The 27,982-nt window shown below is 36.5% G+C and overlaps 2 protein-coding genes across 6 annotated transcripts in view; both read right to left on the bottom strand.

The window, feature by feature from the left end:
- Positions 1 to 1,662: 1,662 nt before the first annotated feature.
- LOC133532164 (androgen-dependent TFPI-regulating protein-like) lies at positions 1,663 to 6,067 on the bottom strand. Of its 2 annotated transcripts, none has more exons than XM_061870716.1 (5): positions 5,611 to 6,067; positions 3,714 to 3,906; positions 2,989 to 3,135; positions 2,271 to 2,491; positions 1,663 to 1,852 (listed from the first exon to the last, which is right to left on the bottom strand). In XM_061870716.1, exons 2-5 carry the CDS (start codon positions 3,876 to 3,878, stop codon positions 1,666 to 1,668), a joined length of 720 nt encoding a protein of 239 aa, XP_061726700.1. In that variant the 5' UTR covers positions 3,879 to 3,906; positions 5,611 to 6,067; the 3' UTR covers positions 1,663 to 1,665. The 2 variants fall into 2 exon arrangements, with proteins under 2 accessions (XP_061726700.1, XP_061726699.1); XM_061870715.1 differs by having other exon boundaries at positions 3,714 to 3,882; positions 5,611 to 6,062.
- A 1,737-nt stretch (positions 6,068 to 7,804) lies between these two features.
- LOC133532162 (androgen-dependent TFPI-regulating protein-like) overlaps positions 7,805 to 27,982 on the bottom strand; it is a 48,819-nt gene continuing 28,641 nt past the window's right edge. For 2 of the 4 annotated variants that reach the window (XM_061870711.1, XM_061870710.1), the window contains exons 2-5: positions 16,920 to 17,088; positions 16,205 to 16,351; positions 9,924 to 10,144; positions 7,805 to 9,058 (exon numbers count right to left, since the gene is read on the bottom strand). In XM_061870711.1, coding sequence (XP_061726695.1) covers positions 8,875 to 9,058; positions 9,924 to 10,144; positions 16,205 to 16,351; positions 16,920 to 17,084 — 717 coding nt within the window. In that variant the 5' untranslated portion in view covers positions 17,085 to 17,088 and the 3' untranslated portion in view covers positions 7,805 to 8,874. Of the gene's footprint in view, positions 9,059 to 9,923; positions 10,145 to 16,204; positions 16,352 to 16,919; positions 17,089 to 18,279; positions 18,475 to 18,497; positions 18,565 to 27,982 lie in introns of those variants that run through there. The other 2 variants (XM_061870713.1, XM_061870712.1) reach the window with 2 other exon arrangements.

Here is a 27,982-nt window from a genome sequence, read left to right as displayed (position 1 = left end):
CAAGATGGCAGACCCTCAAACGCGCACGGTCCCTATACGGTAGTCTAGCGGTATACATTTTATTTTATAAGGTGTACGTATAGATATTTTTTGAAACCATGGAGTCATTAAAAATCCATCATATTGCCACTTAAAAACTGCAATTATAAGTTTTTAACTTATATCATTAAAATTATATAATACAAAAGTAAAGTAAGTCCTTAAAAGTACACGAAAAGTAGGCGTTTGTTGAAATTTCCACTATATTTTTAAATGGAAATTAATTATGCAGCAAAAGCAATGTTGCTTGGTAAGAAACGATACATATGAATGCACAGACAAGAAATAACCAATAAGTACTGATAAATGATAATATATCGATGTTTTAGATTATTAGATAATACTTATATAAATACACCACTTAAACACTTATGATAATAGGGTTGTTTCCAATTTTTTGAAACGCTTGTATTACGTTCTATTTTAACTAAAAATTGCCCTGTAATTCGACTTTTATACTAAAAACGGCTATAAATATGTTAAATTAACAAAATAAAATTTGACGGATGCTTTCGCGCCCAAAACGATCTTTGAAAATTGTGTGACGTCACAGTTTACGGTTTACATACACACGTAGACAGGGCCGGATTTAGGGGAGGGCAACCGGGGCTACAGCCCCGGGGCCTCCACAAAAAGGGGGCCCTCACAATAGACTTCGGAAAATTTACCATTTTATTTGGAAAATAATTTGGGGCCAGGGGGCCTCCACTACTTTATTACCCGAGGCCTCCAGATCTTTAAATCCGGCATTGCACGTAGAAGATACGAGCTGTCAACGGACATTTGTAATTTTTTGTTTATCGCCTAACTGTCAACAGTGTCAATCCGAGAGTTGTGACGTCATCAGAATCTTCAAAGACGTTATGAGTTTGGTCACGTGACGTGTGCCAAAAGATATTTTAAATTCAATATTTACAAAAATATGGTCATTACAGGTCCCCTAAAAGTAGTTTAACATGTTCATATAATCCAAAAGAATTTATTGGAATACCATTCTGCCCTAAGATTTGTAGATGGAAACAACCCTATTCAATTGTATGATACTACACTTTCAACAATGATATCTTTCACAGCGAGAGGTGAAAAAATATATGTCAGACTTTTTTTTTTACAATGATTTGTTTGTGTATTTTTTCAATATTTTTATAACGTGTGTATGTTTTTGGTTGCATGATAAGCAATAGATAACCATGTTGTACTTGACTTCGGTCATCGACTCAGACTGAAGGGGACAAAGATTTTAAAAGTAAAGATAAGCCTGTTCATATAATTCCGACCATACTCTCGTTTGGTGTGCGTCGGTGGAATGCTACAAACATTGACATATACATATGTAAGGATGGGCCTTACGGGCAATAGGAATGGGGACTGTACAGCGGTGTCACGCACACGAATTGGAGCTAATCGTGCAGTCTTGTACCGGGAACGGCAAAGAGCAGTTATTTGGTAATAGCAAAGATAATTTGAAATAGACGTCGATTGTCAAAGAAAACTTTGTAGCCACAGTAAATTTACTACAAGATGGCTCTTTCGACACATGGTTAAAACTTTTATTGAGTTCGATTCTTGTTATTTTACTGATTACATAGGTAATATCTTAAACGTAAACTCAAATGATACGAATATTTATTTTCCCTTTTTATTAACTTTTTTTGATGGATACAAAAATTCTATAATAATCCATTGTGTCTTATAATTTATAACTAAAAGTAGGAAAGTATAGCATATAAGTATAGGCAGATAAATTGTACCATATACATATTTAAATATAGGATATATCCAATAATCTTGTTCGATGTATGTGTAGAATAAACTGAAAAGAAAAAAATATATGATGACTATTTTCAACATATATTATTTGTGGCTTTCCATCAGCGAAGGGTCCTTATGTAGGTATATGGGGCTTAAGGACCCTTTAAGCATGGATGCCACATTTTACAACGTGCATATCTCACTAAAAATCATTGAAAAAACATATTTATAGTCGTAAGCCATATTTTGATTAACGTTAAATCGGAAAGAAATTCAAAGTAAATTTGGATAATTTCGAAATGCTCAGAATGCCGAGTAATTCCATGAATGGAATTTAATATGATGGAATTGTTAGTGATTTTCGGGATTAGCCAACATTATGAAGTAGTTGGAATTTCTCAAATACAAATACATTATTTAGATGTGATGTCTAATAAAAATCAAAAAATAAAAATAAAATCTATTTTTAAAATACTTACACGGCCCAATAAGCTACAGTATACACCGACATTATACTAACAATCTTCAGTTCGCTCTGTGGTCTCTTCTGCGGCCTCATCAACATCTCCCATACAGCAATGGGTATTATAAAGCTGTGCATTATATGGTTGGATAAACGCGTGACAACCCTATCTATGAAGATTGGGTACACCAGTTGGACGTCGTAGAGGTAGAAAGGCCAGAATAGGGTTGCCACTTGCTGCAAAATCATAAAAATATTTGTTAGCTAATTCATACATTTGGGTTTTAAAGTGGCAATATGTATGTAGTTGATCTAAAAATCATCATCTTCCTAGCGTTATTCCCGTAATTTGTTCATATGTAGAGCCTGGGGTCCGTTCGGCGACCAAATCCCATGAATAAGACTTAAAAAATAAAGATAAAAATGTTTTAAATGTAAATCAATATTTATGAACACCAAAGAGAATTTGAAATAGAGGTGGAATGTCAAAGAAAACTTTGAAGTCACAGTAAATTTACTGCCATCTTTCGACACATGATTATAACATTTGACATTTAAATTTGTTAAATATCATAAAGTGGCGCCACTATTTTGATATTCAAAAACACATATCAATGAAATAATAAAAATCAAAGTCAAATGGCGTTCTAAGTTTTAATCATGTGTCGAAAGATGGCAGTAAATTTACTGTGGCTACTAAGTTTTTATTTCAAATTCTCTTTGCTGATACTTACAAAAGTAGAAGGCCATATGACAGCGGAATACATTGTGTCTCTAGTGTCGGCCAAAAAACTTGGGACTTTGTATTTCTTATTGGAGGAGTTTTTCAGTGTCAACCAATCACATGTCAATCCGATGAGGGCATACACCATTTGAAAGAGCTGGAATAAATGTATATTTGCATTAAAAAAAAATGCTATCGACTTATTTAGTTTTTAATTACCGGAAATAGCAATCAACCGGGGTGGAGAGGAATGGAATGGAGATGATTTCCCAGACATTTTCTGAAAAAATACCAACATAAATTGTAACATGCAAAATGTTTTATTGTGCAATTTGTAATGGTAATTTTCAATATGGTCAATTCTAATTAATGTTCGGCCAACACTGGCTAAATTAGACTCACTTCCCATTATTCAATTGAGATGAAACGTCACATGATATCTAAGTTAAGTGACAATGCAATACTAATACCTTACCTTACGGGCAATAAGAATGGTGCTAGTTCAGTGGTGTCACTCACGAATTGGAGCCAATCGTGCAGTCTAACATAACTAGTTGCGACCAATATCGCGCGCATGATGCGAACTCATCAACCAATCGCTTTGTAGCGTTAGACTGCACAATTGACTCGAATGCGTGTGCGTGACACCGCTGTACTGGCTCCATTCTTATTGCCCATAAGGCCCGTCCTTAGATATATGTCAAAGTTCCTAAATAAGTTTTAAAAAATACTTACAAATGTCCATGTCGTGATGTATCTAAACTGGACCCCGACAAAGGTCCTTATTTCAGGGTCTTCCAGTAACTCCTTAGTATGAAAACTCCTCATGTATAAGCCATTTGATAGGTGTAATGCTAGGGTGACCACATAGCCGGCCATGCGCAGGTAGATTCGGGACATTGTCCTGTTTAAAAAAGTCTGTTTTAGGCTAAAAATAAACGATTATTTGTGATCGCATCCACGCAACTATTTTAAGCAGAAATTAACGTTTTTTTGTTATTTTAGAAATTAATCTCTATTCCGGAGTTTTCCATCAATTTCCTCTAAGAGTAAGTGAGCCATTTTAACAATACTTTGATTTAATATGTGCTTGAAATAAGGACCCAGGTATGTCTTTAAACGACGTCCAAAAGAGAGGTATGGGCATTGTGAATATCATCTCACTTTGTGTGGTAGGGCACAGCGCAGCGGATGTCATTCCAGATCTAGAGCAGAGACCAACTGGGGAAGTATCTCCACCTTACAGAAAACCGCAGCCAAATAACACTAGACCCTACTCATAATGTTGTGTTCCTGCTGGTGAGTAAGTTGCCAAAACTGAACGAGGGTGCTCGGGAATTCTCAAGCAGAAACCCTAACCAGTTCTGAATTACGAATTTTACTTCACGAGGTTCGAATCCCGATAATATTACAATTTAAATATTCACACACATTTAAAAGCGTCCGCCGTCTGCGTAGTAGCGCGTCCAACTGGTTACTGTCATTTTTATGGTGAAATAATATACAGTTACAAGGAAATATGTTAATTTATGAGCATTCTTGCATTATGAGCAAAAAACTTGTAAAAACCATCTACATAACTAAAACACTAGAGAATCTCGACCATTAACCATTACAAATTGAACCGTAAACCGTAACGGACGGTTACAGTTTACGGTTCAATTTGTAATGGTTAATAGGGTTGTTTCCATCTACAAATCTTAGGGCAGAATTGTATCCCAATAAATTCTTTTGGATTATAAGAACACGTTAAACTACTTTTAGGGAACTGTAATGACCATATTTTTGCAAATATTGAATTTAAAATATCTTTTGGCACACGTCACGTGACCAAATTCGAAACGTCATTGAAGATTCTGATGAGGTCGCAACTCTTGGATTGACACTGTTGACAGTTAGGCGATAAACAACAAATGACAAATGTCAGTTGACAGTTCGTATCTTCTACGTGTGTATGTAGTTATGTGTCAAACCGTAAACTGTGACGTCACACAATTTTCAAAGAGCGTTTTGGGCGCGAAAGCATCTGTCAAAATATATTTTGTTAATTTAACATATTTAAAGCCGTTTTTAGTATAAAAGTAGAATTTTAGGGCAACTTTTAGTTAATATAGAACGTAATACAAGCGTTTCAAAAAATTGGAAACAACCCTATTGTCAATTCCAATTAACGTTCGGCCAACACTGTTTGCAGGTATATGAGTTTCTTCTTCTATGACTAATGATCAAAAATAACGCTGTAAGAAGAGCTAATGCACGAAATAAAATATCTAAGGTCGGGCCTTACGGGCAATAAGAATGCACTGAACTATAGCACCATTCTTAGTGCCCGTAAGGGCCTACGCTAGCTGACGCGGACGCCGCCCGCCGCGTGCGCACGCACGCGGGTGCTATTTGTAGGTGAAATCCGCCGCACGCGTCCGCTTCAGTCACCGTCGCTCATACTATTTTTCGTTAACCCGCTCGTCCGCTCCGTGCACCCGCGCCAGCTAGCGGAGGCCCTAAGGCCCGTCCTGTGTTTTCATACATTTGAAACGCAGCTCCAGCTACAGCATAGCACATCTCTGGTCGAAAGGCACCTTAATGCTGTGAAATGATTCTATGTCGTTAATTAAATAAATAAAATTATTACCTGCTTATCAGTCGCGTATATGTATTATGTCAGTTCAATCACAGCTGAACAGTTCGATTACTTCTTATTAAAGAGACAAGAATACTGTTCAGTAATGCGAACAAAACTGTCTGATAAGCTCGTCATTAAAGATAAAGATAATGATAAAGATCGTTTATCTTTAATTTTGGCATATTATAATGTCTTCAGCTTACGCGGCTACGTCCTAAACACTATAGTCAGACCAAGATAAGTAAGTTGGCAGCGATTTGACAGCCCAGAAAGTGCAAGTGTTATTTTAAACGTCAAACTTTGAGATTATGATGTTTACTTGTGGTGTTTGTTTGTGGTGTACTTGCACAGGTTCAAATGCCTCTAGGATGGAAGGAAATCGAACACCAACCTCTATAATCGTGTTACCGCCATGTTCAAGCCCGTTGTGCCAGACCACGGAGCACCACAAGCGGACTAGGGCCTCACCTTGTAGGCGACTTCTCCATCCAGCAAAATATCAATCAATCTAATTTACGGAAATACTTCCATAATCTAAAACTGCGTAACTACTGCAGCAACAACTGTAGGTAACTCCCAGTCAGCTGAAAGGATAAATGATTTCATTAGCTACCAGAAGCATGTGGCATCCTTCAAGAGACATTATATACTTATTCTGAGATTCTTACCAGCTGGAAATCCCAAGTGTAGACTCAACTCACAGCCGTGACAATCCCTCCCAACCACATTGTTTCATCAGCAGACTGGAAACAATCACATGGTCAGATTTCACAGACAAAGGAGCCAACAAAGGAAGCAAATTTGAAGACACTATATTCTCTACTTACAGTTGCAGTTAAAAAATATTTTTTTCTTGAGCTCTTAGCTCAAGAAAGCAGCGGCTCAGGCAGCTCATGGTCCAGGTCGGTGACCGGGTGGTATACTGTTATTCGGAATGTAGCACAATCTTTAAAACCGTTTCTGTCCAGTCGACGGCACAGAGTTCGCTAAGGTCTTTTTGCACTTCGTCTCTTCAGCGGTACCTAGGGCGTAGGGGGTAGGGGCTAGGGTATCCTCACCCATCCGGGCTATGTGCCCCACGACTCGACGGGACGGGAGGACGGTTTTGGACAGAGAAGAATGGCGGTCTTTGGTGTCGGAGGCCAAGATCCACTTTGGGTCGCTGCGCCACAGCAGTAAGTAAGTAAGTAAGGATCTTTAAGAATAGCTTTTCGATCCTAACGAAATAACGGTAGGTACTTTTTCTATGATATTTCAATTTAGGGAGAAATCGGTATCCACTAACAAAATCTTAACAAATCACTTTGAATATGATGTCGATCGCTTCAGCATAATATATTCTAGGTTTATAGTTATCGCTTTTTTTAATTGCAAATTTTGAAAAAGAAAGGAAAACCAATAAACCTAGTTTTTCATTGTGTCAATAACATACTTTGGAGAATGGAAAATATTTAGAAGTGGAAAAACATTTTCTCTTTTTGTGTGGACGAGTGGGTACGTGGTGTACTTTTAATTATTTGTGCGATGAACACAGATATTTGTCCTGAGTCATGGGTGTTTTCTATGTATATAAGTATGTATTTATCTATACACGTATGTATATTGTCGCCTAGTACCCATAGTAAAAGCTATGCTTAGTTTGGGGCTCAGTCGTTTTGTGTCCCCAAATATTTATTTATTTATTTATACAAATATTTATCTAATCTTGCCGTGTCATTTTATTGAAAAATGCTTTTTAGAAATCCGTAACTATTACTTATCAAAAGAAAAAAAAATGTTCAAAAGAATGTAAATGATCGTATATTTTATAATTGTTGCATATTTGGAGTGACTTATTTTTCAAAAGCATTTTTCAATTAACCGTCAAGATCGCTTACATTCTTTCTAATGCTAAAACGAAGTACATACATACATACATATAATCACGCCTATTTCCCGAAGGGGTAGGCAGAGACCACGGATTTCCACTTGCTACGATCCTGACATACCTCTTTCGCTTCCTTCACTTTCATGACATTCCTCATACACGCTCGTCGGTTTAGGGTGCTCTTGACCTGGCCTTTCTTCAGGATTTCCCCGATTTGATCAGAGAAAGTCCGCCGAGGTCTTCCTTCCAGCTCCCTCTTCTACTTCTCCCTTATACACTCTCTTTGTTAACCTTCTAAAAAAACCCTTTTAAAACGAAGTATATAAAAAAAAACACTTTTTGTTAACGTTTTATTTAATAATAACTTATGTTACCCGTATCACTAGTGTCTTTAAATAATCTTACTTGTATTTAATGAATGATCACAGCAAGGGGTGAAAATGGATGTCACTTAAACACCCGGTTATCAGAATCCGTACGCCCTTATGATAAATAATCTTTACATATATTTTCTGGCTCGGAACCGGTTTATTTTTAAATCCCGAAATATCCCAATATTTTTAATTATTTTATACTCTTTACGTAGGACTGGATCATGTATTTAGGCAACAACTTCGCATTATTAGATAGTCCCATTAAACATGAAATAATAAAACAAAGAACGAAAAAGAACGCAATAATACCGGTATTTTTTGTATGAAGAATAAACCGGTTCAGAGCCTTGCTGGCCGCTTTGTATATAATAAATATTTTGACTTAACTGTCAGACATAAACATAACATGCGACTATAAAAGCAAAAAACATTTTGATAAAATGTTTAGTTTTATTAATCTCATATACACAAATATCACATAGTTAAAATATACATTTCAGCTTACATTACTATTCGTATATATATCGTTATTTTTTTATGATACCAATTAAAATCAAAATGCCAAAATAAATTAAAATTACAATTCAAATTAAAAACAAACAATGTAAATAAAAATAAATTAAAAATTCGAAATGTCACAATATTAAAAATAAAACAAATGAATTCAATTTTGGTACTAGATAGAAAGTACAAATTAAAACAATGTCAGTAAAAAAGAAATAATGCAATGTAAATGGGAACATTTAAGGCATTATTATTTTACAATTAAAGCGTCCCATTACTATTTCGAAGTCGCCCCATTTTAAAGGTGCCTCTACAGTTCTGCCAACATCATGTTCAAAGTCACCCCGTTTTAACATTGCCTTAAAATTACTTTAGCCTTATTTTACAACGAAAGTCACTTTTTCGAAATCCCATAACGCTGAACACGCCCAACATCATGTTCAAAGTCGCCCCGTTTTAACATTGCCTTAACAAAATGTTAAGACAATGTTAAAACGGGGTGAGCTTTTTACTTGCCTGCTGTGTATGTTACATTTTAATTTTAGCCTGGGATTTCCAAACTATCTGCGTTAAAAACCACTGCATGTGATAATATATGTATAACATAACACCGATGAATGATATAATGAGGGGGAAGCAAATATTAGTGTCGTATGCGATGCCGAATATAGAATACATCCAGATGCCTTTCTCTAGGTAGGTGTAGTACATTCTGTAAAAAAAAAACATTGTTTATTTAAGAAAATAATGAAGAATTCGCTTTCTAGGCAAAGCTCGGAACCGGTTTTAAAAATAGCAGTAAATACCGGTTTACTTTGGTTTTACTCCGAACTTTCATAAGAACGCGAACGTTAAGAAGATGGTTGATATACATCAAATTATGTAAAAATATTTTCCATAATATCAATATCCGGAGAGGAAAATGGGGACTACGTTTGTATGAAAAAGCGGCCATCCCTTTTCCTCTTATGTAATATTCTCACGGGATCCTTCTTAGTGGAAATTTCCGTGAAAATGTTGTCATGAAAGTTTCCAAAAAAATTCAGAAAACTTGAGAATATTCTGCAACTAGCACAATGCTTAACCCCGTTTTTTTAGATTAGAAATTTTATAACGTCAATGTATTGGTAACTTTTTTCCTCCAACATTAAATCTGAATTATAGTGTAGTTTACATATTATTGTACCGCGATATTAGACTCATAGGAACCCTAGCATTTCAGAAGATAATTACCACTTATAAGGTTCAAAAAATTCTAATATTAAAAAAACGAGGCATAGCTAAACACATTACATTCATTCACACTTGTGTGGTAGGGCACAGCACAGCGGATGCCATTCCAGATCTAGAGCAGAGCCCAACTTGTGAAGTACCTCCACCTTACAGAAAACCGCAGCCAAATAACACTAGACCCTACTCATAGTGTTGTGTTCCTGCCGGTGAGTAATGTTGCCAGAGCTTAACGAGGGTGCGGAGTGTTAGTTTCGGCAACGCGTATGTAACTCCTCTGGAGTTGCAGGCTTCCATAAATTACGGAGACTGCTTCAGGCGGTCAAAAAAGTCATAAAAATACTTACACAAATAAATACGTAAACATGTACACCGAGAGCATAGAAACGTTGATCGTATGACTCTTCGGGACACTCCTTGGCTGGAATACCACCTCCCACACCACCAATGGGATGACGGCAGTGTGCAGGACATGGTTGGTGCCGCTGCTGAGGATCTTGTCGGCGAAGATGGGGTAGATCAAACTGCGGTCGTAATGGTAGAGCGACCAGAACAGGGTGGAGGTGAGCTGGAACAATATGGGATTTTATTTTATATCAAACAGAAACGATCTTAACCTTTTGACCGCCAAAGACGTCATATGACGTGCGCGGCTACAGCCCAATATCAACCTTCATGCGTACCGACAAGGTTCACGATTACGCGCCGCATACGATAGGCGGGGCGTTCAAAAGGTTAAGCTTAGAAATTTTTTACTGAAAAGGGGCTTGAAACTACGAGGTCGTGGCAGATAAATGCCATGCGTTGTAAAATAGTCTTTTGATACACAATGTTCTATGGTGATGTAGAATATAATATACATATTAACAGAAAATACAAATACTATTTATTGCACACCCTAATAAATAACAATACAGAAAGAAAACAGCAACAGACGTAGAGGTAAACAACAGGCAGTCTACATATATATTGTATATTTATATTACATATATTTTATATTGATTTTTCTAATTCATTTATAACGTACTTTAAACAATGATAATTTGTTAATTTTAAGCCCGAAGCCGAAGGCGAGGACTTCATTAACATGAGTTCGTTATTCTTGTACCGCCCGTGGCACACGCAATGTTTTTTATCACCCTTTAAAAAAAAATTAATGGCTAATAAAATAATCAAATTAAATATTTATAAACATACACAAAACATTTATTGCATAATTAAATAATATTATATATGATAATATAATAAAATAAATTTATTAAATAATATTATTCATTTATACTTGAAAAAAAAAAACATTATGCCTAATATGCCCATGAGCGTAATGAAATTTAAAAAAATCTATAACACCCGTGGGCATAACGCGTACGAACTCGCGGGCAATATTATAATTTTAACTTGTGTGTTATCTAATGCACCTTAAATAGTCGATTTGTTTTTTGTTTTTTAAGTAATATAATTTGATATTGCACTACCTACAATTGATTTGCATAGTTTTGACTAGTAGATAACGCATGTCGGCCTGACCTCATTTCTTTCCATTCTGATATCATAATTGGTGACTGACATAACGACAGCGTATGTACATGTACATAACAAATGTTGTTTAGTAGTTTCTGGAGTTGGTTGGTTGGTTGGAATTTTTTGCTTGCAATCAACCTGTAGCGTATGTTTCTTAAACTAATAGATCGCCCCGAACTGAGAACTCGCGATTCGCCAAAAATATAGATCGATTTAATTTGTTTGCACCTACTTATCGTATTGAACGAGCGAACGAAGCGAAGCGAAGTTCTTACATTCAATTACTTGGAACACACGGCTGGCTAGGGGCACGTCTTGGCATTTCGATGTTTTTAAGCCGAACTTGAGAAAATTTGTTCTAATTTAAATGAAATTGGGTAAACGTGTTGAACATTAAATTATGAGCAGGCTCGATCAAGGAGTTATGGAGCTAGAAGAGCCTAGAAGGCCAAAAAGGTATTTGTGAGGGGTCTTGCTATTCTGGTCATTTTATTTGAAAGATAGGATGGTATCATTAAAGATCAAATTTCCGTAATTAGAGCTGTCTCCATAAGAGTCAGAGGCACAAGACGACACATTAAAGCTTTTGAGTGCGAAGATGGTGCAGGAATCATATACTGAAAGTCCCCCAAGACCCTTATCTTCTACTACCTCTTTATATCACTACTGAATGCAGCAGCTTTCTTTTGTATACTCTTTACCGTGTCCATGTTTATGTATATTGTATCTTACTCATATTTGACAATTGTTGTTGTAAACAAATACTTCAATACATAGATAATAAACTTCAAAAAAAACTATTTCTAAATAATTAGCATGATGAAAACGAAATAAAATAAACATAATTCAATCTCAAATGAAATAAAATAAATATTTGAAATTTGACAAGAAAGATTACGGCTTACCACAGATACAGTTTATTTTAATCTCAAGGTACGGCGGCATCATTTCGGGGGATAGCGCCATAACCTTTAGGCTGTGCCCGGTAAGATGGCGCCACTTTTTGATATTAAGCAAATTCAACACATATCAGTGAAATAATGAGGATCAAATTTAAATGGCGTTGTACAAGTTTTAATCATTTGTCGAAAGATGGCAGTAAATTTTCTTTGAGAATCCACCTCTATTTCAAATTATCTTTGATGATATATTGCGACGTTACGGTTGGGGATTATGATTAAAATAAAATAAATATTTTGGGACAATCTTAGGTAGATCGGCCCAGACGAAACAAAGCTTTTTCTATAGGTATACTAAGCGACGCGAGCCGCATTGCTAGTACGGTGCGTACGCGCCAGCCCCAACACCATCCTAACTATGATTGCGGACAGGATTGACTGTCCGTACATTATGCACTGTTGCGGGCTTCATAAGCCCAGTAACGGTGAATTAGTATGATTTTAGTTAAGATATTTAATGTTACTAGCATACTTTTTAAGTTTTATTGTACAGTCAGCATCAAAAGTAGCGGATCAAACAAGGTTTCAAAAGTATCTGCCATTCTGTAACAGCTTAACAAAAGTTGATGGTTCTATATGTAGAACAATTTAGACTATAAAAGATATACTCTTGAAAGTAAATTTTAGAGAATTATCTTTATTTGGAAAAGTTATCCGGAATATCAGATACTTTTGGCGCGTTGTTTCATCCGCTACTATTGATGCTGACTGTACATAACTACCAGATACTTACCAGTCGTTTTTCGGTGAAGGAAAACATCGTGAGGAAACCGGACTAATCCCAACAAGGCCTAGTTTACCCTCTGGGTTGGAAGGTCAGATGGCAGTCGCTTTCGTAAAAACTAGTGCCTACGCCAAATCTTGGGATTAGTTGTCAAGCGGACCCCAGACTCCCATGAGCCGTGGCAAAATGCCGGGACAGCGCGAGGAAGAACAAGAAGAAGAAGAACTAACATTTTTTGGGCCACACGAGATTGAAATACTTAAACGTGAATTTATTTTTATATTATTTTAATAATCATTTATTTACTTTATTTTACATAGGATTAATAAAATTGACCGATAACCTTATTGACCCTCTTTTGACATATCTTAATATGACCCGTTTAATTTGTTATCAAAGAAAATAAATTAACATATCAATGTCAATGTTAAATGCGTTTCAAAGAGTCTTTATTTTGTTTATGAAAACACGTTTGTTCGGTATTTCTTTAAAATATTAACCTTTTAACCACCGTAGTCTGATATATAAGACAAACATTGACGTATAGTAAACACCCCTATAATGGAACAGACACCAGTAATGGGATGGTATAGACAATCCTGTAAAACAAGTATTTACACTATTTACCATCAGTTTTTAATCGCTGGCAACATTTAACCATAAACAAGAGCAAACGAGCTGCTTATGTTTAATTTTTCATTGATATTTGTTAGTTTGAAAATTAATGGCGCCATACATCCCATGCCTGGAGCAAAAAAACATAGTTTTAATTGGTTAATAATATTGAAACCAATTGCAGTAGCTTTCATTAAATACATAGAAAACATAAAGGACGAGTGGACATCCAACTTTTAAAGCATAAAGCGGCAGAAATTTTACAGATGTCGGTGAAATATAAAAAATACTCCAAATTTTCTCTTAAATGTCCCATGATTGGTGCCGTTAACATATATCTAAGGACGGGACTTACGGGCAATAAGAATGGGGCCAGTACAGCGGTGTCACGCGTACGAATTCGAGCCATACGTGCAGTCTAACGCCACAACGCGAATGGTTGATGAGTCCGCATTACGCGCGTGTTTGGTCGCAACTAGTTGCGTTAGACTGCACGATTGTCTCGAGTTCGTGAGTGAGACCACTGAACAAGCACCATTCTTGGTGCCCGTAAGGTCCGTCCTTAGATATATGTCAAGAAAGACAAACAATATCCAGCCCATTTTGCCGCAGTCTGATAAATGAGACAAAGTGCTGCGTCGTACCGGCGGCGACACGATCACGTACGAAAATTTCTAATGGCTCAGTTTCATTCGTCAATAGAGCCCGACCGTATGCATCCCGACCAGTTTCTGTGTGTTTTGGTTGAGTGTGCGTGCGGCGACGCATAAATAATATGGCGCACACATACAAGCCGCGCGCGGTGCGTTTGTATGAAGATAACCTACTTCCCCACTCTTTGTACTATGCCGTATGCGGAGTGCGGGAGATTTCCATTAAGGATGCCATAGGGCCCGCCTTCGGGGAACTGTTTTCATTGGTCGATAGGGCCCGCATGCGGGGTGCGGGAGATTTCCAAAACGCATGCCATTATGATTTTCACTATTCGTTATACCACCTTACCGTCTGCGGGGAGTCACCCGCATGCTGTATAACGACCGATCTATCTACTTATGAGTTTCACTAGTCGTTATACCGCCTGCGGAGAGTCTCCGCCGAGTTATCGACCAATGAAACTGAGAAGAAAGAATGATTCCATATTAAGCTTATGGTTAATATGGTATCTTTATTTCTTGAAAATATTGGCGTGTGCTTGAAAACAAAGAAGAAATGTCAAGTGGCGAAGACGTCAAGAAACGTCAAATTTTCGTGGCTAATATGTGTCATGTAATGAAATGTTATACGTTGTAATGTTATGTATAAGTTTGTTTTTGTTCCTCTTTCTATTTGTATATTTTTGCCATGAATAAACTATTTCTATTCTATTCTATTATATTCTAAGTTGTAATATAGTTGGTGTCATCCACGATGACGCGCAGATTTGTCAAATCTAACCTTTAATAACATGATATTACGAGTTAAGGTACGCGTCTTCGTTAATGACTCGGTCTATATACAACAAAAGATGTATACAAATCACGATGTCTTTCATTCATTACAATTATGGATAAGGATGTAATGAATCATACAACATAGTTTGTTTCAAAATGATTACAGTGCCTTTAATTAATAAAATTGTAATTTGTTCGTGATAACCCTGACGTACAACTGCCACAGATTTGCCGGTTCAGTTGCGAAGTATGAAATGAGTATGAATTATAGTAGGAGACACGTTACAAGAAATGTTTTAAATAGTTCCATATAAGCCTATCGAACGAAGCGGTAAATTTTACTGCTCGTAAAACAGTTAAAGCATTGCAGTAAATTTTACCAACAAGAATTTGAAATAGAATTTTGTTTGAATTTTTTTTCGATTGTTAAAGAAAACTTGTAGCCATAGTAAATTTACTACCATCGTTCGACACATGATTAAATAAAACGCCATTTGACTTTGATCCTTATTCTTTAACTGATACGTGTTATATTTGTTAAACATTAGATGGTGCCACTTTTTGATATTTAATAAATATAACCATCTAATAGGTATGAAATCGTTTCGAGCGATGGCGCCACCCACAACCTTTAGTCGATGCCCGGTAAGGCGGCGCCACCTTTTGATATTTAACAAAAGTCAAATGGCATTCTAATAGTTTTAATCATGTGTCGAAAGATGGCAGTAAATTTACTGTGGCTACAAAGTTTTCTTTGACAATCCACCTCTATTACAAATTCTCTTTGATTTTACTGTTTTGAGTATTACGGTAATGTTTACAATCGTTTATTTTTATCGTTTTTTCAATAGGTACTTAGAAATGTTCAAACAGTTACTGTATTGTATTTTACTGTTTTTCAAACATTCGTTAATATTGTATAAATTAATTATCTTAATGAAAATCACTTTAATGTGTGCTCGTTACAGCTTGATTATATCAATTGTATACAATACTTTATCTACGAGTCATCTAAAATATCTTTTTAGACATAAGTTAGCTGACACAATCCTGCGGGAACTAAAAGATGTACACACTAATAGACAATAAACGATTTCTCATTCTCATTCATTCATCTAAAATAATTTTTATATTATAAAACCTAAATAATTAATGAAAATTGGTAAGTATATCAATAGACTAAAATGTAGTACAAAAGTTCCGCCCCGCACCCGTTTAGTATTTTCTATGGGAGCGCGGCGGCAAGTGATTGGTAAAAAATCTTTTATGGTTGACTACAGTGTGTCGAAATGAACATAATAGTTGAGTTGAGAACCAGTTACAGTCGACGAGTGGAAAAATAATATTAACATTATCTAAAGAGTTTAAATAAAACTTACAAACACCGTAGGCCAGAGTACAGCAGCGAAAAGACGATTCTTCGTACTCCTTATGACCTCCAGCCAGTGAGGTTCCTTCTTGTTAGAGTACTTTAGCGTGAGGTAGTCAGATGTCAGACCCAGTGAAGCTACGAAGATTTGGAGGAACTGAAAAATAAATCGGGGTGAGTGGGATGGAACTTTCGAAACTCAAAAATTGATTATTCGTTATTCGTCGTTTATTCGAGATGACTTTGAAAGTTAAAATTTGGCATCTAGTAAAACAGTGAATTTTCACGTTTATTGACGTCAATATCTGTCTTCTGTTATATATTTGACGCCCATGTCTGTCTGTGACATCGTAGCTCTCCAACGGATGGACCAATTTCGATGTGGTTTTATTCAAGTGAAAACGAGTTTCCTTGCGGTGATTTTTAGATATGTTTAATGGAAATCGGTCCAGCCGTTTGAATCAGCTCTTTTCCAAAATGATGTAAAGTATTTTGGTAAATATGAATATTTTTGGCATATAACGTAGGTTTTTTTTTAATTTAACTAATTTAAAGGTGTATATACTTGCCAAACACTTCAAATAAATTTAAATTGAAAATTATACAAACATGTGATAAAATTATTCCGAGAAATAGTGTAGGTACTTAGTCTAAAACGCGTTTTACAAACATGGCGTAATGTCATGGGGTCATAATAAACACGGGGTTATTCTATCCAAACTTACTGTAGTCCAGACAGTAAAAAATCTTTTATACATCGCGGTGAAGGTCCTAATGTTGGGGTCTTCCATAACTGGACCCTGAAGAAAGCTGGTCATCACAAACGTGTTGACAACATGCATTGACAAGGTCACGGTGTAGCCCAGCATTCGCATGTAGATGGCGGCCATTTTGCTGAAATAATTAGAAAAAATGTAATTTACATTACAAACTATTATTAGCCTAATACTATGTAAAAATACTTATGTATGTTGTATATCTACAGCTGATGTTGTCCTGAATACTAATAAAAAAAATCCTGGGTCTGCTCGGCAAATTATCCCTAGATTTGGCATAAGCAGTACTTTTTACGAAAGTGATTGCCATCTGACCTTTTTAGGGTTCTGTACCCAATTTTTTTTTTTTTTTAACCCTATTACTTAGACTCCACTGTCCGTCCGTCCGTCCATCCGTCCGGCCGTCTGTCACCAGGCTGTATCTCATGAACTGTGATAGTTAGCCATTTGAAATTTCTACAGATTATGTATTTCTGTTGCCGCTTCAACAAGAAATACTAAAAACAGAATAAAATAAATATTTCTTTCCAATCTCGAGGTTCTCATCCAATCACCGAAGTTAAGCAACGTCGGGCGGGGTCAGTACTTGGATGGGTGACTGTTTTTAAAGATAATGGTACGAAACCCTTCCTGTGCGAGTCCGACTCATACTTGGCCGGTTTTATTTATTAACCTGCCTTTTAGGCCTTATTGGGATTAATTAGTCCGGGTTCCTCACAATGGTTTCCTTCATCAGTCTCCAGTCAAATGATATTGGCAATACTTAGAGGCATGTTTAAAGGTTAAATACAAGGTTGTATGGCAATTTGCTCCTTTGGGAATTATCATATTAAGTACACTGCATTCGAACAGTGGAACTATAGAGGAAAAAAATTTGGGGCAGGTTGAGCAAGAAAGTTAGGGAGAGACTGCCTACTCCTCCACCAACGTGGTATAAAAAAAAAGTATGGTGGGAATCACTACACACACACAACAACGAGAAGCACGAAGTTTTTATTTACTCAATACAATTATCGTCAGTCGCGACACTCTACTACGCTACTCGACGCTAGATGTCGACTGCAAAAAAAAATAGTGTTTTGGTACCAAAACTGATGTATGGAGTGAGCAATCTGTTACTTATTCCTCTATGTCGTCATGTAGTACCCAGAACACATGCTTTATTAAGCTTACTGTGGGAATTAATCGATGTGTGTAAAATAAAATTGTCCTATAATATTTATTTATTTATATAAATACTTAAGACATAGAAAACATTCATGACTCAGGAACAAATATTTGTGTTTAACACACAAATAAATGCCCTTACCAGGATTCGGACACGGGGCCCCTTCGTAGATAAGGTTTTTCTCTAAGTCTTTAATAACAGACTAGTTATAGCACTGGAGCGCTGCAGGTCTGAACTTTCAATATGATCTAAACGAATAATAGCATAATCTCGCGCAACACAATACTTATTCTCAGTCACGGGTTCCGAATACCGTGTACCTAAACTCATTTTATATTAATTGCAAAAAAACACTATACCGGTGAAAACAGTAAACACTGAATCAATAAAAACAAACAACGCACTACTACTGACACTAGTGACATTGACACTTGACAACTGTGAGAATGTTGCCAGCAGTGTTAACCACGCCACTAACACTCCATCGATACGAGTGACGAATCATATCGATATTTAAAAAATTTGCAATACTGTCACGGCGCTAGTGTTGCGCGGTCAGCTAAAAAGTTACTTTCAGTAGATTTCTCATGGGTTTACATGGGGTTTTGTATTAATATTTAGATTTTTTTTAATAGGGGAATGATTTATTGATACAACGAAATACAATAAATAGGTAAACAAAATAAAAATTCTTAAAAACTTATTAATAAAAATATTGACCTAAATCGTCGGCGCTCGGTATGTGATCCACTGAGTGGAATATTAACCAGCCCTCTAGTCACCAGAAGCATCTATAAGGTGCTTTGACAGCTTCTTATAATATGTAGAGGCGACGTCGGTTATAGATTTACATATAGATATTTATAATATATTATTACTAACTGATTAAAAGTATAAAAACATTACAACTACACTTTGTAAGCTGATTTTTAGGGTTCAATTGCCAAAATTGCAGAAACGGAATCCTTATAGTTTCGTCATATCCGTCTGTCCATGTGTCCATCCCTCTGTCTGTCACAGTCACAGCCATTTTACTCAATTAAACAATAAGCTATATTTTAATGAAATTTGTGACCCGCTACGTAGTATCAATGTAAAAATTAAAAAAAATGTAAGTGTTTTGGGGCGGCAGTCCATAAACAGTGGCGGATTAACCGAACAGCAGAAAAAGCATATGCTAAGGGCCCCGCGCCTAGGGGGGGCCCCGCGCTCCGACCCTGACCATGCGATTTCGGCACACGGAACCGGCCAAGTTCAAGTAGAACTCGCACTCCACGGATCCTGTACTACCACATTTTATTTACAATGAATTTTTTTTAGTATGTCAGTAACAATCAATCGATCAATTCCTGTCTGTTTTATTTATGACGATACCAAATTTAAAGAATTTTTAGGCTTACGCAAAGACCAAGAACAGAGTTTAGCATTAAACCGAAGCTGCAGTGTCTCAAAACTTTTATGCATGGCTAAGCTGCAGGAAACAGAGCTCGGAAACGAACAAAAGAAGATACTGTGTTTAAAAAGATATTAGAGAAAAGCAGGGAAGGATGATTTATTAATTAATTATTATTTCAAATAACAAATTGCACCTTACAGCTAATGCCTAATATGATCAACTTTGAGCCCGTACTTAGTAGGCCAAAGGACGCGCTCCTCTACGGCATGCCGGGCGCCCAAAATATGCAGAGTTGCTGCAAAGCCCTGATACGTATGATCTAGTTGTCAAAATGTTATAAAAAGAAAACAGCGGGGCCCCTATGCAGGGCTTTGCATTCGCATAGGCCGGATGTAAAGTCCTACATAGGGCCCGATACCCAAAGCATACCAGCAAGTCGCACTTTCGAGCAAGAAGTAAGGCCGAGCATCAGGCGAGCCGAGACCACATGGTTCAATTCCAAACTCTGTTCTCCTACAATTCAGTCAATTTCAGCCTTTGCATGGTGGCGCGCCGCGATAGAACGCTCTGGGCCTCCGCCCTTATACGGAGCTCGGCCTACGGCCTCGTTCACACTATGGCATTGGTTTCATTCTAGGCTCTGCTTTCCTGCAGCTTGGCCTTCAGCTTCGCACGGGAACGCTACGAAATCGGGTGGTCCGGATATTCAGCTAGTGGGGCTCAGCCTTTGGGCTTGTTTTTTGGCTCACTTAGCCATTAGTTCCCACTTCTTAGGTCCGACTCACTTTTCACCTATTTTTACAAGCTTTTATTAAACTGATGTTGTTGAACAGTATCCCTACATACTTTTATTTAACTTGCAATACTTGTAAGTTGTTTTCAAAATCTGCAAACCATCTGCAAACTATTTTTTTACCATTTGTCAAAATTTGCCAAAATCGACCACATCTGATCATGAACACCGAAGGTAAGGAGGAAACCTATATAGAAGAAAGGAACTGTGATAAAATAACACAACTTCATCAAAATTAGGCACTTTTAAAATGGCTAAATAAAAAAATTTATAATAAATAAATCGGAATTTCATAAAATAAGGAAAATTATTCGGATTTTAAATGACGTCATATTCTTATAGTTCGTGTCATCCACATAGACGCGCCCCGCTCTTCTTCCTAATCGCTTATAGTACAAATCTGCCACTTTTTGGCAATGTAGTAGTTATGTCTACTAATAAATGTGTATAGACAGAGTACTATACTAGTAAAAGGGTGCACCCCACACTTGTAGGTACTATAGGCGATTGGGAGGAGGAGTGGGGCGCGTCTTCGTAGATGACACGAACTACAGACAAAAAAAAACACCTCTTGTGTAGAGGCTCCGTTAGTTTTTTTATATTTATTATTATTACTATTCAGTCAAAAAAGGCCAAACGGGATCTATTAGTAAGTATTTTTTACATTACATTACAAGCATAAGGGAGTAACCTTTGCAGTGCTTTGTACGTCTTTTTAGTAAGAAGAGAAGATTTTTGCAATAACCCAAAAGCGACTAAACCGATCATTTTCGGTATAGTTTTTATTAAAAGTATTTATTTATTAAGCTTTTGTTTGACGATTTTTTTCATATTTTTAGGGTCCATGGTTCACATTTTTTGTTTAAATAATAACTTTATAAAAAAAAGGTTTTTGGTGACCGTTATTCGTTTTGAAAGACCTTATCCAACCATACGCCACACTATCATAGAAGCAAAAAAAAAACGCATTTTGTATGGGAGTAGGGTACACCCAAATTTTTTTATAGTTTTTATTTTACTCGTTCTGTCGCAATGCATGATTTATGTATCCATGTCAAATGACAGCTATCTAGCACTTTTATAACGGAGCAAACCCTCTGACAGACGGACATGGCGAAACTACTTATATAAGAGTTTCTAGGACTATGAAACCCTAAAAAATACACTGCATAACATGTTAAAAATTAATCGATCGAGTCAAAAAAAAATGAAGACATCGTAAAAATTTTGTGATGGTACTGAACCCTAGGGGTGCGAGTCCGACTCGCACTTAATCTTTTTTTTTTTCAAACCAAGAGGCCCCGCGACCTATTGTGCTAAGGGCCCCGCGCCTTCTTAATCCGCCCCTGTCCATAAATGTAACTACCTAAGTGTTTTTATTCAGTTGCAAAAAAAGTTTTCAGGATTGACTGAATACTTTTGAAAGTAATCGCTTAAGTTTAAAAAAAATGTGTGTCAAATTTTTACAAGCAATAAAAATAAGTAACCAAGCATTACAAAAAACAATATCTATAATTAAAAACGGCCATCAAATTATCCTTAGAGATGTAATAGGGTATCCAAGACTGGAATTCTTATATAAGTAATTAAAAGATAAGAAGTAAATAAGACAAACATACAAGAACCGAATGAAGTGTCTCACGTTAATGCGTAATTAAATTAATTACAACATAATGGTCATAATGACAAATGAAAACAATGTAGGTATACTTAAGTAAGTACAATAATTACTTATGTCGGCGGCGACATATATCCTCTCTTTGGGAATTTTAAACATACATTTATAAATGTAACTTTATTGAAAAATCAGAGATGATATAATGATTATAGAAAAATTCGCAATATTCACATTTCACATTGAGTTTCACCATCCATTTTTATGTTTAGGCCACCGTGACATTCCAACTGTTAAGATTTTAGATATGATTTTGCTTAACAGTGTAACTGTCAGTGTCAAAAATGACGTTTTTAATTGAAAAAAATGTCAATTTTGACATTGACAGATCAGTATCGAATCGCTGTCGCATCTTATAAGCATTGTTCGAGTCGGGCCGTAATTCACAATCATAAACATATATCTAAGGACGGGCCTTACGGGCAATAAGTATAGGGCCAGTACAGCGAAGCGAATTGGAGCCTATCGTGCAGTCTAACACCACAACGCGATTGGTTGATGAGTTCGCATCACGCGCGCGATTGGTCGCAACTAGTTGCACGATTGGTTCGAATTCATGAGTGACACCACTGAATTACCACCATGCTTAGTGCCCGTAACGCTTGTCCTTAGATATATGTCAATGTTCACACTCCTGAAATGTAGATTAGTTTGATATCAACTACTCCATAACTTCAAAGTACAAGTGTGTTTTGTCCTTCACACTTTAAGCATCGTTTTCTCTGTTGTCGCTTTTTCACTCGTGCAACTTTAAGGAAAAATAATAATTATTACACATTGAGATTATATTCTTTCACCAATAGATCGCTTACGTTACATATAGGGACCGTGCGCGTTGGAGGGTCTGCCATCTTGTGGCCTGAATCGGAACCATAAACATGCACATTTACACGTCACGTGTTTTCTTGTGCATAGTAGGTTCTGCCATCTTGTGGGCTACATCGGAACAATAAACATCAAATTTACGCCTCGCGCCAAAAATCTGACGGCTCCTGTGCTGCCTCCTACAGTTCATGCACGCTCCCTATAGACCTAGAATATGTCTAGCAAAAACGATAATATCGTCATCAATAGTAGCGGATGAAACAATGCGCCAAAAATATCAGACATCCCGGATAACTTTACCAAATATAGATAAATTTCTTAAATTTACGTTCAAAAGTATATCTTTTAAAGTCGTTATATATTAAAGACATCACTTTTTGTTAAGCTGTTACCGAATGTAGATACTTATGAAGCGTTATTTGATCCCCTACTTTTGATGCTGTCTGTACCTCAACTTTGTAGAAAAAAACTAACATTGTTTAAGAAAATATCTCCCGAGATATAATAGTAGCCCATCTTCTTTAATATATTAGACATTTCAAAGACTTTAGGGGTGTTTTTTACGGGTGCAGTCCTGAGCGTGCCTGAGCTTAAAATTAAGTTACTTTCTCAAAGACACCGGTATTCTAATTAACTCCATTTCGGAGATAATAAAAAAAAATATTTTTATCTAATAAGGCCCTTATGTACGTGTACGCTTGCCTTAGGGTTTTTTACATATACAATTGTTTGGTTACAACGTTATATGCAGCACTTAATGACTTTTTACGAAAAAAAAGTACTTAAAAAAAAGATAGATGATTAGCTATGCCATTTAGTTTCCTTAAAGTACTTAGCCATTTCCCGAAGTTAACGTAGTTAAAAAAAAAAACCGTGTATACACGGACACTTTTGCAACAGTTCTACCATAAGAGATTTCACTCCTTTTAATTCCACACTCCATAACCAATGTTCCGTTCTCTATAGAGAACGTAATTTACTTTCTATCTACATCTCGCTCGCCCTTATAAGCGAGTACGAGCGAGATGCATGGAAAGTAAGTTACGTTCTCGATAGCGTTTATGTCAGTGTCGAACTGAGGGCTTACCGCGAACCACGTTCGACGTGTTGTCTCCCTTTCACACTTACGTACGAATTTATAAGCGCGACAGAGAGGTAACACGTCGAACGTGGTTCGCCGTAGGCCCTCTGGTGGTAGCCACTTATGTGACTTATGTCTAGTGTAGTTTTAGGAAGTACATACTAATAACTCGATATCGGGAAAGTGCGACCTTCGGACTAAAAGTGACGCAAATAATTTTTCGTAAACAATTGCCATTTACTTTTTAATTAAACGATATCGCCATTTGATACCCTTTTTCGACAAATAAATTATTATTTGTTTGTTTGTCTGTTTTGCAATGAGCAGTAAATAAGGTCTTTGACTGACATTGACATTTAGATTAATAATAAATAGGGAATACTACGCAAAACTTTGCGTAGGGGGCGCTACTAGCACAGACAGTAAACAAGCTTTCATGTATCAATATCATATTTCGGTACAGATATAAAATTGAAGAAATTTGAACTTAAAATAGAATATATGAGGTTCAAATATATTCAATTTTATATCACGAGTTATAAACTTCTTCCTGCCGTGTACGGATTTATTCGAATCAAAAAATCTGTGAATAATTTCTCAAAACAAACCGGTCAAGTGCGAGTTCGTTTTACTCGCGCACCGAGGGTTCCGTACAACTTCTTCTTCCGTAACTTAAAGGTGACTTATGATCAGAAGTACCTACACTAAACCCTGACATAAAATATATACTAGACAGGTTATCGAGAACAAATGGGGTTGGCCGGTCGAAGTATTAAACAGATGGCGCCATCATAGCTTGCCCTGTCAATCCCTAGAATTGTGTCAAATTCTTGTTTTTTTTTTGGAATTTTGTGACCTGGATTCCAGTACTTTAAGCCAAATCTCATAGAACAAAACTAGAGACAGGGGCAAGCTATGATGGCGCCATCTATGCAAACCTTTGACAGTTGCCAACCCCATTGTGTCCGCCATTTTTAGCATTTGACGTCTGTCACTCAGCTAAAGAATAAGCGTACCTAGCCAGAGGCGAAACTGTCAATTTTCTGCCTAAATACGCACTGTAAAGAATCTAGATAAGATGTATTTATTTCCTTACAAATGTATTGAAATTGTTTTACATATGTGACGCAGACGACATAAAAATTTATTAAAATAGTCATAAAACTCTTTCTATTTGACTCTCGTACTCGTAGCAATTGAAAGTACATAAAAAAGTACATAATAAATAATAAATATTATAGGACATTATTACACAAATTGACTAAGTCCCACAGTAAGCTCAATAAGGCTTGTGTTGAGGGTACTTAGACAACGATATATATAATATATAAATATTTATAAATACTTAAATACATAGAAAACACCCATGACTCAGGAACAAATATCCATGCTCATCAAAATTCATTTTTATCATATCGCGCTTATAGGATAATATACTCTTATAATAAAATAAAAAACTACAAAAAATTACGAGATAAAGAGTAATATATCATTATTGTGTATATATTCTACAAACTATAAGGTAAGTAATCATTAGTACCTACATGTTACATCTGCGAAATATAATCTTTGCGCCAAAGAAAATGGCGTACCACCGCGAGTGTTTAAAGTATGTTTGGGTTTTTCGAGAATAATTCTCTATCATGTGAACCGATTTAAACTTTGTTCTTTTATTTGAAAAATAGTGTCTTTCATGTAATCTCATAAAAATTTCAAAAGTTTCAAAAAATACACACACGTAAAGTTGGTTAAAATGCAAACTGAATTCAGAAATGATTAATTTAAAAAAGTTACCAAGATATAGGTCTGATTATATTTTTCCTGTAAAATTTATAGTAATGTTAATATTATGTAAAAATCTCATAATTTTTCTTCGGTAAACTTCGGAGATAAGGGGGGAGGGGAAATATATTTTATTCGCATTTTCCTTCATAAACTTTTTTTTCACTATTTAAAAAAAGAGTAAATGTTTTGGAATGTACAATTTTACTGATTCAAATGATACCCCACTTGACCTAGTCACTAGACTTAGAATTTTTGCCCCCTCTTCATATTGGGCATCTAGCTTAAACTCTGAATAATCCAACCCAACATTATCAAAGATAATTAGTAGAGAGTAGTTAATATTAATTATGGACCAACCACGGTTTATTATCAATTAATATCAAGTGATAATTCCTTTATCCCATATCGCTATGTAGACATTTGTACATAGATTAGAAATCAAAACCCACTGTAGCGTTTCGCAGTAAACGTACAGAAAACTGAGCACACACAAACTTTGCATAAATAATTAATATAATAATTCAGCCTATATACGTCCCACTGCTGGGCACAGGCCTCCTCTCATGTGTAAGAGGGCTCGGGCTTTAGTCCCCACGCTAGCCCAATGCGGATTTTGGACCAATGGACCTTTGAATTTCTTCGCAGATGTGTGCAGGTTTCCTCACGATGTTTTCTTTCGCCGAAAAGCTAGTGGTAAATATCAAATGACATTTCGTACATAAGTTCCGAAAAACTCATTGGTACGAGCCAGGATTTGGCCCCACGACCTCCGGATTGAAAGTCGGACGTCATATCCACTCGGCTACCACCGCTTACTTACAAACTGCAATTTTTGAAAATTATCTTTGGCACATTGCTAGTTTGGATTAAGTTTTAACTTCATATTGAAAGTAATCCGTTCATCAAATCAACAACAAACTTTCAAAATTCGAAAGCTGGAAGGAAAATTTAATCATTCAGCGCCACTTGCACCATCCCACTAACCCGGGGTTAACTGGTTAAACCATATATCCATAGGTGTCTCCATAAACGCGTACCCTACTTAACAGCCTGCCCTCTGACATCAGACAGGAAGCCAATAAAGTTTGGTAAGAAGCTGCGTAATTACCTTGTAAACTGCATAAAGTAATTATTAAGCCTATAGATGTAGATACGAATTATATTATAAAATAAATAAGAGAGTAGAGACTGCACGATCCCACAGTCAAACCGTGTAAACTGTTTTGTGGGACTCCGTATCTGTTTAAGATGTATCTTTTTATGTTGCCAATTGTAACCATGGTAACTCCAGGTTTAACCGGTTAACCCCGGGTTAGTGGAATAGTGCAAGTGGCGCTCAGTGGAACGCTCGCAATCCCTTTATATTGTCATTGAAATTTGTACCTTACACACTCGCAATTAGGTTTGTTTTTCATAAAAGTTGTTGCTCATTGCGATTCCAAATATTCCAACGGATGCCTTTCGACCTTGACCGTTGAATATCATTAATTGAACCAATGGTCGTACTCGTACTTGTAAGGATTCATATCAGTTTGTTTTGATCCATTAACAACCGCGTAAATGAGTCACCGAAAGTAAGACAAATAAACATGTTTTAGACAATGCACGTTGTTTGATAAAAGGCCGCTTCTAAAGGTCGTCTTATATCTACAATTCTACATACATTGAGCGTGCCAAACACGTGCTGTGGCAGACAAAATATTCTTCTTATACAAGTGTAGATTCAGACCAAGATAAGCTGGCAGCAATTTCGATAGCCCAGCCTGTGCAAGTTAAGTAAACGTCATAGAAGTTTGACGTTAACACTTGCACTGTCTGGGTTGCCAAAATCGCTGCTAACTTATCTTGGTCTGACTTCTATCTGTCTGCGTCTGCGCGGCCATGTAACGATATATGTATATAAATACCTACGTTAATAGATATTCTTTACAAGAATATTATTTTGTCTGCCACAGCACATGTCTGGCGCGCTCATTGTCTATAGATATACTCTGGCAAACTCACATTTTCAGCAGAAAAAGTCGCGAAATTCTATATGAGGACAACCCTTCTCGCCTACATTTTTTAAATTTGCTGCCTTATCCACTGACGAAAATGGCTTACCAAACTATATAAACCGGCCTTAAACGCCAGACCGGCTGCGTATGCGTAGACGTGCAAGTGCGCTAAAATGTTTGATCCGAGCACGCATATGTCGCGCAAGCGGTGTGCCGTCTCTGATAAGGATCTGGGGGCCTACCACGACAACCGAAATTCGCAAATTGCGGGGATCTTTATCTGTTCCTCTCA

This window comes from Cydia pomonella, chromosome 26, assembly GCF_033807575.1.
Source record: "Cydia pomonella isolate Wapato2018A chromosome 26, ilCydPomo1, whole genome shotgun sequence".
Classification (NCBI taxonomy): domain Eukaryota; kingdom Metazoa; phylum Arthropoda; class Insecta; order Lepidoptera; family Tortricidae; genus Cydia; species Cydia pomonella.
This window is presented reverse-complemented; position numbering and strand designations above follow the sequence as displayed.

What these genes read in the sequence shown, in the direction of transcription:
- LOC133532164 (XM_061870716.1), bottom strand. Translation starts at nt 3,878, where the DNA reads ATGTCCCGAATCTACCTGCGCATGGCCGGCTATGTGGTCACCCTAGCA. An exon ending in ACATCACGACATGGACATTT is followed by an intron (nt 3,136 to 3,713) that starts GTAAGTATTTTT and finishes CATTTATTCCAG; the next exon opens with CTCTTTCAAATGGTGTATGC. An exon ending in ACTGTAGCTTATTGGGCCGT is followed by an intron (nt 1,853 to 2,270) that starts GTAAGTATTTTA and finishes TTTTCTTTTCAG; the next exon opens with TTTATTCTACACATACATCG.